This window comes from Sinocyclocheilus rhinocerous, unplaced genomic scaffold (assembly GCF_001515625.1).
Source record: "Sinocyclocheilus rhinocerous isolate Xijiao unplaced genomic scaffold, SAMN03320098_v1.1 scaffold299, whole genome shotgun sequence".
In the NCBI taxonomy this organism is placed as follows: Eukaryota; Metazoa; Chordata; class Actinopteri; order Cypriniformes; family Cyprinidae; genus Sinocyclocheilus; species Sinocyclocheilus rhinocerous.
In genome coordinates, this window is record NW_015652998.1 from 1,981,223 (window position 1) to 1,993,849 (window position 12,627).

At 38.9% G+C, this 12,627-nt stretch overlaps 2 protein-coding genes across 3 annotated transcripts; one reads left to right on the top strand and one right to left on the bottom strand.

The window, feature by feature from the left end:
- Positions 1-1,841: 1,841 nt before the first annotated feature.
- Positions 1,842-4,142, top strand: fkbp2 (FKBP prolyl isomerase 2). The gene is made up of 6 exons (XM_016521500.1): positions 1,842-1,939; positions 2,367-2,527; positions 2,608-2,720; positions 3,030-3,076; positions 3,179-3,214; positions 3,859-4,142. Exons 2-6 carry the CDS (start codon positions 2,369-2,371, stop codon positions 3,918-3,920), a joined length of 417 nt encoding a protein of 138 aa, XP_016376986.1. The 5' UTR covers positions 1,842-1,939; positions 2,367-2,368; the 3' UTR covers positions 3,921-4,142.
- Positions 4,143-4,428: 286 nt separating this feature from the next.
- LOC107715374 (protein phosphatase 1 regulatory subunit 14B-like) lies at positions 4,429-10,058 on the bottom strand. Of its 2 annotated transcripts, XM_016521501.1 has the most exons (5): positions 9,896-10,058; positions 9,562-9,758; positions 6,038-6,121; positions 5,713-5,745; positions 4,429-5,540 (listed from the first exon to the last, which is right to left on the bottom strand). In XM_016521501.1, the coding sequence occupies exons 2-5, from the start codon at positions 9,751-9,753 to the stop codon at positions 5,457-5,459; spliced, it is 393 nt and encodes a 130-aa protein (XP_016376987.1). In that variant the 5' UTR covers positions 9,754-9,758; positions 9,896-10,058; the 3' UTR covers positions 4,429-5,456. The 2 variants fall into 2 exon arrangements, with proteins under 2 accessions (XP_016376987.1, XP_016376988.1); XM_016521502.1 differs by lacking the exon at positions 9,896-10,058 and having other exon boundaries at positions 9,562-9,873.
- Between the last annotated feature and the right edge of the window lie 2,569 nt (positions 10,059-12,627).

Here is a 12,627-nt window from a genome sequence, read left to right on the forward strand (position 1 = left end):
CCTATGTAGGGTCATGGGTTTAATTTATTTTATTATTTTTTAAATGCCTTTTAGTTTTTTTCTTTTTCTTTTTATATCACTGGTGAAAAATACTATCTAAATCAAGGCCACTAGAAAAAGTGTGCAGTCACTGTTGTGCTCAGTAAGGAGAACAGGAGAACCTGGGAAGGTGTTTTTAAATCCTTTGAGGATGGGTCTTTGTGTATTTTGTCCATTGGGTCAGTATCTGCCCTGCTCAGTATCTGCTACAGTAAGTTACAAACTTCCAAATGCAAGCACTCAGACAAGCACTGTACCTCAATGTGGAGCAGCATTTAATTCTCAGATAAGACATGAACACATTGTCGAGGCAATATATAGTCTTCAATTAATTTTGTCAATGTCAAAACATTTTTAATTTTAACCAACAATCTGTGATGGCGACATTTGGTAGGCACAGTGTGATTACTGAACCTCTGCTGAAGCCTGTAATAATTTATTAATTTAAGGTCAAATGTAACGCACACCCGCCCATAGATTGAGTCTGTTGTGATTTATTGGGGCAGTAAGAGACACTTGTGGGGGGGTGGGGAGAGGATCATTTTGGGGAGAGCAGCTGACTCATTAGCATTCAGTCCGTCTCACTGAAACAAGCCACAGGAGAGAGAGTCAAATGACAGAATGAAGAAGGCTGTCTGCCCACCTTTGGTCACCCACAGCAACGGAAACCTTTTTTTTATTGCAGTCACATACAGTAGAGGCACATGTCACTCATGGGATTGAAATGAGAAACCTTCAGACAGAGATGAATGAAGTGATTATGTTGATGCTTTTGTTCAGGGTGGAGGTTGAATATGTGCACCTCTTCCTGAAAAGATTTCTGCTACTTGTCGTTTTAACCCTCAAAGCCTGTCATATAAAATAATAGTCTGATTTTTTATTTTTATTTCTTTTTTTAATGGAGCAGTTTATTGAACCTTTTAAGAACCATCTAAATAGAAAAAAAAATCATGTGTTTTATGTTTTGTATCATATCTGATAGGGTTTTATGACCCATATAGTAGTAATATTGTGAGAATATGGAGCTCACGCGAGAGAAGGAACAAAATGTTCAGGTTTATTCAGAGGCCCAAACTGAGCAAAAATATCAAATTTTGTGCAGATCGTATTAATATATTGCAATTCTGATAGCTTGCAATGAAACTCGATGAGATTTTTATATCAGACTACTTACACAAATTTCTAAATATCAGTTGCTACTCTACATCTCCCAATAAGATGTCTTAGTAAGATGCTTACTACTATTTTGCTTAGTTTTATGATCAGATTGCTGTAATTTTCATAGTGGGGGCAAAACATATAATGCAGTACAATACAAAGTTAATTGAGAGACAGCCTGTTGCTTTTGAATATATATATATATATAGCCACCATCTTGCTTACATTGACACCCACTTTGCACTACACAATAAATGACTTATTTTACTAATTTCCCTCCTAATCTTTAAAACGGTTCGACTATATAATAATATTGTAACCGTGTTTAAAGTGTATCACTGGGGTTTACCTGGTGTACAAATAAAGTAATTCATAAGGAAATAGCGCCCTCATGTGTGCAAGCCTGTTTTTATACAGTCTATGGTGCAAGCTCAATAATCGTGGCGACAAACAAAATAAAAGTCCCGTTTCACCACCCCAGTATTTCCTCAAAGCTACCTGTAATATTACCGCGTCTGATTTGTCAGTGTAGTATTAAGTAACATTCTTATTTGAATATTACATAGGTTAAAAATACATATAGTTATTATTATTATTATTATTATTATTTCTTAACCCTCTTTAAATGACGTACTGAATTTTGCAAAGCTAGTAGGAAGCAATCCTGGCCTGCTGACGTCACTTCCTGATGAAAGACTCATCCTAAGATTCAGCAGGGACGACTGTATTATTCTTATTACAGGTAATTGCATTTTTATCTACCAGTTAAGCATTCAAATGACTACAATAGATAATTATCCCAGGCGTCTCTATTTGTAGACGGCTAAATCTGTAGCACACGATACAGTAAGCGAATTTTCCTAATAAACATGATTCAGCCGAAAACCGTAGCCGTCATCCAATTAACTTCCTCTAAAATAAATCCAGCACGGTACAACTGCTGTGATTAGCGGAAGTGTTTTGCTAGTTAAAATGCACCTTATAGATGAGTGAGTGTAAGCTAATTTAGAAGGCTTCTGCTTCTAACAGCCAATTATTGCATCTATTAAATGATAACGTGTACTTTTGTGTGGAGAAGATACGCATGCGCAGAGATGAGCACTGTTTTGTGGTCCGAGATTAATTTCATTCATGTCATTTCTGAGCTCTGATGTTTCTTTTTTCCACAGACATGAGACTGAATTTGGTATTAGCTGTCACTCTGATGTCCATCCCCATGGCACTTGTGCAAGGGGCTGAAAAGAAAAAACTACAGATTGGAATCAAGAAAAGAGTGGACAACTGTCCTATAAAGTCCCGAAAGGGAGACGTGTTGAACATGCACTACACTGTAAGTGTCTGAATGTTCTGACCTAAATATTATTCATGGCAAAAAAAATGTGTCTTCTAACTGTCTGTTTTTATCTGCAGGGGAAACTGGAGGATGGGACAGAATTTGACAGCAGTATACCGAGGAATCAGCCCTTCACCTTCACTCTTGGCACGGGACAGGTCATCAAGGGCTGGGATCAGGGTTTGTTGGGGTGAGCGGCAGCTCTACTGCGTTTCTAGATAATCTGAGATTCTGTGTCATACATCATTCAGGATTAGGATTTAAAGAGATGAACCTAACGTTAGTCTTCTAAAGATTAGATTTAGGAGCCATTGTGAAACTCTGTTAGATATATTAGCATGTGTTGATGCTGTGGCCTAGTGGTCTGCAAACTGTCTAGAGTGTGATAGGGTTCAAGTTTGTCATCTTATTTCTTTTTTCTTTCCCCGTGTCATATCTTTGATGTCTCGATTTATAAAAAGACTATTTGGCATATGATGTTCCTTCTCTTAACTCTTAGGATGTGTGAGGGTGAGAAGAGGAAGCTGGTTATTCCCTCTGAGCTTGGTGAGTGTTACGGAAATGTAATATGTTCTATGAGTTTCAAAATCTATGAAAAATGTATGATTTTTAGACCATATTTTGAAATATGTGACTGTTCAACTACAGGTTATGGCGACAGAGGAGCGCCACCTAAAATTCCTGGTAAGATGATTAACAATCCTTCCTTTAGTTCTTAACATTGAGTCTGATATCAAGCGCGTTAATATTATATTGTTTTCAACACTAAATGAAAAATGAAAGCTTGATTTGTTAGGGATCCATAGAAGGTTATTCACTTTGACTTAGTATTGGTAAAATATTTGGACACTTAAGCTGCTCTTAAAAATATATGAATGACTTTGTACTCTATATAAAGAAAATTTCAGAAAATGACATTGATATTCAAAAATATTTAGCTTCATTTGTTTGCAGATGCCACTTAGTTTGATGTTTTGTCAACACAGTGACATTTATATACTTTTAAGTGTGGCTGAAGGGCCTCAGCAAACTTTCAAGAGGGCTGCAGGATGACTTTCAAATGAATATGCAATTAATATTCATAATATTATTAATAAAAACAAACCTAATTAAAATGCTTCCTAAGGAATAGTTTCTGTTTGTTCCCCAGTTTATTTTAAAAAGCTGCTTTGTCATAATTATAGCGATACTGGCAGAAATATCTTACCTTATATGGGAGGGGCTTTTTTAAAAAAATTGTGCTTGACAATCCAGTCCAAAAGGTTGAGAACCACTATATATACTTGTACCACATTGTCTCATTTTGCAAATCTCTGTTTTCCCACTAGGTGGTGCCACACTCATCTTTGAAGTAGAACTGTTGAGCATTGAGAGAAGATCTGATTTATAGTGACAGATTTGTGGGGCTGTCAGTCTTAAGCATTTAAAATCAGTGTTTTTGCAGCAAGATTAACGACTGCAGCTGCACACTTAACTGCTGTACTGGTGTGTCAAACTTCAGGTGTCAAAGGGAGAGTCTGTGAAAGCGCTATCATTTATTCACTGTCGTGTCATTCCAAAACTGTACGACTTTCTTTCTTTGGTAGAGCATACAAGAAAATATTTTGAAGAATGCTGGTAGCTAAATGGTTTCTGTTCCCATTGACTTCCATTGTATGGACCAAAAATAAAAAATAAATAGAATGCAAGTCGATGGAACTGAAGATTCTGAATATTCTTTAAATTATCCTCTTTTGTGTGACATAGAAAAGTCCTACAAGTTTGAATGACAATTACTGTGAGTACATGACAGAGCTTTCATTTTTGGGCTGACTATCCCTTTAAAGACCGTTTTCAGATATTCAGAAGGTTACAGAAAAAAATAAGCTCTGTAATGACACTTCATTTTTTTTTTTTTAGATGTTTCCACTTTGAAAAAAAGAATGACACAGCTTTTCAGACATGTATGTAGCACCATTCTTTATTTGAGAGCCTTACTACACGTATTTGGTTGTGAGAGTGCACAATACAGGTTCTGCCATTCCAACAAGTTCTGATCATTAACATTTGCATTTCTCAAATCTGGTTCACTTGAAATTGAATAAACGTTTTATTTACAAAAGATATGTGGGCTTTGAGCTTTATTTAGCATTAACCTTGGCCTCCACCACCAAAGCATTTTCATTCTTAGCCTTCATCACAATTAGGCATACTCTTCATTTTTGTAAAGATTAGTAAAAATATCAGATGTAACAAATTGGCAAATTCACTCTATCGATATTGCTACTCTTCATCCTCAAACTAGTTTACATTTTCCTCAGTCTAATGATTTTTAAAAGCAGTAGTACTAAACACAGACCTGTGTTTTTTTCCTAAAAATGGTAGATTAAAAATGGCTTACAAAACACAAGTTCACAATTCTCATCCCCCCCTCCCTCTTCCCGCATTACATCAACACACCCCAAAACCTGAAACCCCACATCTACAAACTATTTTCTGGCCTGCAAAAAATTATTCCGCCCTTACGAAAGACAGCAGATGTGAGAGACCGACAAAAAAGGGGGTGAAAAGAAATCGGCTTAATTTCCTACTCGATTACAGACGGACACATCAAGCCAAGTCAAGTGGCTGAAAGAAGTGTATTAGTGAACATTGTAACTGTAACATCAACCATTTGATTCCTTTCCCTAAATCACCACGGGAGTTTTAAGCTAAAGGGACACTACCACACTCTCTACATGTAAGATATGCTGAAACAGTACTAAGACGAAGTAAAAACAGTTTGTAGTGTTCAACCTGCAGCTGAGATTGGCTTGGCTGGACTCGTATCATTGATTTCCATTTGACAGACGCTGTGGTTTAGTGGTTGGGTCTGCGTGCCTGCATCTCTCCTCTGGGTTTGGAGTGACAGGTTGGTTTTGTGGTGGTGGGAGGAGCTGTGGTGACGTCATGGCGTCAGCTCCCCTTTCTTCTGCGGGGTGCTGAGTTTCTGCATCCCTCGGACCTTCTCCAGCAACGCCGCTACGAAATCCTGCAAGTGGCCAGAGTGAGAATTATGGCAAGAAAAAGCATATTTCTGTCCAGAGTGTGATTAAATGAAGCATAATCGCATTGTAATGAGTGACTCAGTGGCTCTGAGAATATCATGACCGCCTGTAATGAAGGTAATTGCTAATGCTATTAATGTTCAAAATGGCACTTACATCATTAGGCTTATAACAGTCGACCAGCAGCATCTGAAAACAAAAATGGAAAGAGAATTAATGCCTTTCAGACTAATCTGCTGTTTTTCCAACTGTGTACCAATGAAAGCGGAAAGCTGACGCAAAATGCTGAAATAAATCTCCGGCTGAAAATTCAGTCTTCAAAAAGAGCTTGCGAGCTGAAGGATTACTGTCAAAGCACCTGCAGATGAAATGTCAGAGGGGTACTACAGCACAATTCGGTCTTGTGGGAACGTTAATATTCTTACGAGGAGATATCTGAAGCGAACAGAATCAAGTAAATGTATTAAAGATCTGATTAGACCTTCACTCGAATGGCTCTCTCGACATCACTGGACAGGTCCAGCAGCTCATCCACATCTATTTCCAGCTCAGGCACCTCATCCTCCTGCAAAATACAGAACCACTGATGAGAAGAGATGTTAATGGGGACTCCTGTGAAAAAATAGTCAAAGTGAATAATTCACAAGCTACAGAACGGCGGTCAGATCATGAACTGTGTAGACCAGTATGAGGTGAAATCAATCAGGCGAACATCTCTTGATCCCACACTCGCCCACAAATGTGCAAAAATTGTACAATGGTTAAAACAGCTTGTCACAAGGGACAACTTTGTACCTTATATACCACTGAGAGGTGCATGTTGGTACTTCAGAGTAGCAATGAAAAAATGAAAAATCTGCCATCATTTACTCACCTTCATGACATTCCAAACCTGTACGACTTTTTATTTTTTTTGGCAGAACACAAAAGAAGATATTTTGAAGAATGTTGGTAACCAAACATGTTTGGTTGCCATTGATTTTATTGTATTTTTTGTCCATATAATGGAGGTCAATGGGAACCGTTGGGAACTGGTTGCCAACATTCTTCAAAATACCTTCTTTTGTGTTTCACAGAAGAAAGAAAGTCATACAGGTTTGAAATGGCATGAGGGTGAGTAAATGGTGACAATTTTCATTTTTTGGATGGACTATCCCTTTAAGGTAAACCTTTTAGTGGTAGATAAGATACAGAGTTGCCCCACAAGCTGTTGCACTCCTACAGGTACCATTTTTGCATATTTTCTTTTTTTTTTCTGAGAGCAGAAATCCAGCTAACCCTGGCCTTTGTGCATGACATCCTCTCTGCACAACAGGATGGGCTGATCCACACAATGCTGTCTGATAGCTTCTTAGATTGAGACACAGTAAGTGACTGGAAGCACAACCACAGCTTTAGCCTCTGCTGTGTAAAACCCCAGGATTTTTATGTCTTATTGCAGCTAGTTTGCAGTCACACTCCTTTTCATCAAAGATTCACTCTCATTTTGCTGTTCCTGCAGTGCTATTAAGCACCATTAGTGAGTTTATATGTGCTGAGGGAGATGGGGGAGGAAAGCTGCTGTGGAAGGAACTGTCACATGTTTTTCTTCAAGTGTATGTGCTATTGCAGACATTAAGAAAGCAGGTCTGTTATGAAACCCTTCACACTGACCCATATTGTAGAGTCCCTCTAGCACACCACAGCTGACCAAAGCCTTTCCAGAGGTGCTACTCATAAACACCTCTTGCATCTATTAATGCAGCACTTCATAAACCAGTAATGGGACTGAGAAGTGCATAATATTGGCTCTTTAGAATATTTACTTCTGACTGATCAATCATGGTATTCTATGGTCAAATCAGGGCTCAGTAATGACAATGGCCAAGGCCTATTGACATCTTTGTACCTTATTTTCCACTAAAGGATGCATATTAGCACCTCTTCCATTGTGGAATTTTGTGTTTATGAATTTATTGCTGTCATACAGTTACAATATAAAACACAATTTACAACCAATTTCCTACATAAATTATTAAATATACACTTTAGTTCAAAAGTTCACACAAGGGGTCACTAAGAGTCTTCTGAAAGAAATTAATAACTTTATTCAGCAAGGGTTAAATTGCATTAAATTGATCAAAAGTGACAGTAAATACATGTATCATGTTCCAAAGTATTTATATTTCAAGGCTGTTCAAATTTCTATTCATCAAAGAATCCTGGTAAAAAATGTATCAAAGTTTCCACAAAAATATTTAACATTGATAGTAATAAATTTTTCTTGAGCAGCAAATCAGCGTATTAGAATGATTGCTGAAAATTCATGCTCATCACAAGAATATTACATTTTAAAATAATACAAATTAAAATAGACAACAGTCGTTTTAAATTGTAATAATATTTCAAAATATTACTGTTTTTACTGTATTATAGATCAAAATAATTCAGCCGTGGTGAGCATATGTGTAATAGACTTTTCAAAAACATTAAAAAATTCTTTCTGACCCCAAACATTTGAAGGGTAGTGTATGTATTTCATGTCAGTTTATTTATTTATTTAAGTAGTCACTCTGCATCAGCGTCCTAATCACCCAGTTTATTTTGTGATAATGACCGGTACATTATCCATCACATATTATTCCTTTCACTGCTCTACAGTAAAGTTACATTTAAATAACATGAGCTCAATGAGAAGATGTACACCTGACTGGGAAACACAGCCATTAAAGGCACACAATATTGTCACAAATCTAATCATTTAACAAAATCACATTTAAGCCAAACTTTGTCCATGCTACTCTGAAAAAAGGCCATAACTTGTTCATATTAGGTTATGTAATTTGTCAGTGTACATGGTTATCCTCTTAGGTACAAACATTTATCTTCAGTTTTTGCTGAGGGCAGTTGTGATTTAAGATGTGCATTCTAAACATCAACCTAATTGGACCAAATGTTGCTGAGACTAGCAGTATAATGGACGAGTTCTCTTGTCAAACCACATGATTATACAAATAACCTGTGGGATTCAGATGACATTTCATGGGTTCAAATATGTGTGCTTCTATTTTTCTCTCCCTTATTATTATTTCAATATCACAGTAATGTGTAGGATTGTATTCAGACATTTAAAAAAAAACATTCATCACAAACCAAGTCAGAGGCTCTCAAGCAAATCCAATGGATTCGGCTACTTTGTAGTGTCAATGAGACAAAGCGAAATGTGTTCCCAAAGCCAGATTTTTGCTCAGGATGAGGCCTACCGCTAGGCTGAAAAGAGCATTCAGAAAAATCTCATTTTAAGAGCTGCCTAGTTTTATGTGGCACATAATCTAGGTCAGTTATATTAGCCCTGGAGGTTAAGTCAAGCTCAAAGTGAAGCATGCTTTGCATGTCTGAACAGATGACATCATCACAATTGCTAGAAGGGTGATTCCAAACATCCCAGGAGGTTACAAAGAAGACAAAAAAAAAAACATCTTGACCAGTGTCACCTACTGTAAATATGTGCAATAGATATAAAAATCATAATCAGTGATACCTGGGTTTTGTGCATCTGTAGACATAAATACAGTATATTGGGATTGGAATCCATGTCTTTGTTCATGCAACTGGAGCTCCATCCTCATATAGATCTGTCACATTAACATATGAGGCAAGCCCACTTTTCGATGAAATATGAATGGATGCATTAGGTGCTCTTTTTTTTTTCCTCGCAGCACCTGTCCATGACGCTCACCTTTGTTTTATGGCTTTGTCTGTAGTTCTATCATGCCACGCCCTTCCATGTGTAAATGCATAACCATAAAATCAACATCGATTAAAATCAAGACATAAAAATAAAAGATGCCATGCTGCTCTTAATAAGCAACAATTTATGAAAGCAAGGCAATTATCATGCAAAATGAACAGGACAAATGGAACGAGAGAATTTACCGGTGCTCGAGTACTGGAAAGAAAGAGCTGTCATTCCTTGCAACAAAGGATTGCACGCGATCAAAGCAATGACAGTGTTTTGTGTCCTACCTCGCAGTCGTACAGATTCATTAACTGGCTAACTATCCACTCCTCCAAATTCAGTCTTCTCCTCAGCTCTTTTCTGTCATATTTTACGGTCACTCGTCCTTGTTTCTGTGGCACTTGTTCTTCGGTACCGGGAGGTGTTTGAAAATAAACCCGGGGTTGAGGTGTCGTTTCCGGACTTGTTACCGCTGCCATTGTCCCTAATAAAAAAAGCTGAGGTGGATTTAATGGCTTAATTAATTAGAACATCAATTCAAAAGAGAGAGCTGGTCATGTGCACATCCATTGCATGTTGGAAAAAAAGTGCTGGGCCCCCTTTTCTTTAAATGGAACAGACCTTTAGATTACAAGCAGTCCGCAACGGTAGACTGGGATCGGGCATACAAGGAGTTTAGAACACAGAAGAATTCATCAGACTAATTGTGTGGCCGTGGTTTATCAAAGTCCATCTTCCCTAATCGGTCCATCAATTGTCACAGAACAGCTTGTGGGCGCCTCCAAGTGTCCGCGCTGAAATACTAGCGATGTCGTGAACGACTCCTTCGAATCTTTTGGATCAATGAATCAGTAGAGTCGGATCTTTTTAATAAATCGGCAAAGGCGGTTCACTAAAACGGACTAAAAAGACTCGTTAACTAGCACGCTACTCTACTTTATTTTCCAGTACACTACACTTTTATATTTAAGAAATAGTAATATGTAGACGTAGTGTGCTATAACTGCATAATTGAACTGTGAACCGTTTATTTTGCGCAAAAACCTGTCCGAACCGAAAAAATGAGCTGATGGTAAGAATATTTTGAGCCAACTGAAGATTTGACTGTCGACTGTTGGCTGTAGGGTACTTTAAAAGCCATTACAATTAACAGAAATGTTACAAATAACGTACTGGGAATATACAGATTGACTGTATGACATCTGTCACAAGAAACAACTTTTCAATAAAACACGCAAAAAAAACAAAAAAAAAGTTTTCAGCCAAGAAATGCAATTAAAGGTTGGCACAGCAATAAACAGCAAGCAATATGTGCTAAATATGATTTTAGGGCGTGTCAGTACCACGTACGCAATTACGTCCAGGCGCAAAAGAAGCGCTTACGGTATTTGAACCTTCTTGAAACGAGCTGTTCAAAAGAACCGAATCGCGAAAAAAAATCGGACCTCCTATGAAATACCACCACGCCAATGTTTCCCGTTAGTTTTTATGCAGGCTGTGCCTGCTGTTCTAATAGACAATAGATTAATAGTTAATCTCAGTTTTTATAAAGTTACACAATCATTTCAGACACAGATATCTTGTTTTTTTAACAGATTATTCTGACATTTCATTCCACCCCTCTTTCCTTTATGTGGTCTATTCCATCCGAATCAAACCTTTCTTTCTCTCTCTTCATGCCGGCGCACACATTGTGCATTGCGCTTGTGCCAAGTGATCTTTCAACTCTCCTCGTTTCATCGTAAAATCCAACATTATGTAATTTATTCAACCCTAATTGGTTCATTCACTCCAGTTAATCACCATCCTTTCTGCATTAGTTGAATTTGAATGACCTCAAGCTATTTGATTGTGCATTTAGACTTTCTTTTTAGATGACTATTTTATTAGGCTATTATTTGATTTGGTAATTGCATGGCTACAGATATTCCTGTATGATGAAAAGCACCAGAGTAATTGTAGCCTATTTACTTATAAATACTGCACAATAGGCCTATATAAATTATAAATACTTATAAATATTACCATAATTAAAAACAGTAAAAAATATTTTCATCATGTTGAAACATCCATTCATTTCCACCCATTTAACTATTTATCTTATCACAATATCCCTGATAACAGACCCTCTCGCTCTCTCGGAACCAGTAATCGACAGAGGGAACATCCGACGGTTCCCCGGACCAGGGGAATAAGGGGGGCTGGTACCCGAGTACGCACTGGAAGGGAGTGAGTCCAGTGGATGGCTGACGAAAAGAGTTCTGTGCATACTCAGCCCAGCCTAGGAACTGGTTCCAAGAGTTCTGGTGGCCAGATTAAATCAACCCCTAGGTGTGACCAAGGGCGATTGGGAATGGGCAGCGGAAGGAGCTTGCCAGATGGTAGGTGGCGTGCACCTCTACCACGAACGTTTTTTTGGGGTCTGTGTGGACGAGGAGCGGTGCCGAGGTGAAGGCGTTCTTCAGGGTATCAAAGGCCTCCGTGGCAGCTGGTGACCAGGACAGGGATTTGGGTTTGTCTCTCAGCATACTGGTGAGCGGACTGGTTATGGAACTGTAATGGTGGATGAATCTCCGATAAAAGTTGGCCAAACCCAGGAACCTTTGCAGTTCTTTGATGGTGGTGGGAACTGGCCAGTTTTGGATGGCATCCACCTTCCTCTCGTCCATCTGGATACCCCCGTCGTCGATGACATACCCAAGGAACTGCACTGAGGACTGATGGAATGAACATTTCTCGGCTTTAAGGAACAGATGGAATTCTCTCAGGCGTTTCAGGACCTCCGCAACGTGGTGGCGATGTTTGGCCAAGCTCCGGGAGTAGATTAGGATGTCATCAATATATACGAGGACGAACCGGTGTAGATACTTCCGGAGCACCTCATGCATAAAGTCCTGGAATACGGAGGGGGCGTTTACTAGTCCATACGGCATAACAAGATACTCGTAGTGCCCAGTAGGGGTCACGAAGGCAGTCTTCCACTCGTCCCCCTCACGTATCCGGATGAGGTTATACGCGCTGCGGAGGTCTAACTTGGTGAAGACGGTGGCTTCGCGGAGATGTTCCAATGCCACTGAGATGAGAGGAAGTGGATAGCGGAACTTGACGGTACTCTTGTTTAGAACCCGGTAATCAATGCAAGGCCTCAAACCCCCGTCCTTCTTAGCCACGAAGAAGAAGCTGGAAGCAGCAGGGGATGTGGAAGGGCGGATGTAGCCCTGATGTAACGCTTCCTCGATATACTCCTCCATGGCCTTCTGTTCAGGGAGTGATAGGGGATAAATCCTTCCATGGGGCACTGGCTCACCCGGAATCAGATCTATAGCACAGTCCCCTGGCAGGTGCGGAGGTAA

Bases quoted from the DNA above. Each gene is read 5' to 3' on its own strand.
- fkbp2 (XM_016521500.1), top strand. From the start codon at position 2,369: ATGAGACTGAATTTGGTATTAGCTGTCACTCTGATGTCCATCCCCATG. The intron at 3,077-3,178 runs GTGAGTGTTACG...GTTCAACTACAG, and splicing joins GGTTATTCCCTCTGAGCTTG to GTTATGGCGACAGAGGAGCG. The intron at 3,215-3,858 runs GTAAGATGATTA...TTTTCCCACTAG, and splicing joins AGCGCCACCTAAAATTCCTG to GTGGTGCCACACTCATCTTT.
- LOC107715374 (XM_016521501.1), bottom strand. From the start codon at position 9,753: ATGGCAGCGGTAACAAGTCCGGAAACGACACCTCAACCCCGGGTTTAT. The intron at 6,122-9,561 runs GTAGGACACAAA...TGTATTTTGCAG, and splicing joins TGAATCTGTACGACTGCGAG to GAGGATGAGGTGCCTGAGCT. The intron at 5,746-6,037 runs GTCTAATCAGAT...TTTTGTTTTCAG, and splicing joins AGAGAGCCATTCGAGTGAAG to ATGCTGCTGGTCGACTGTTA.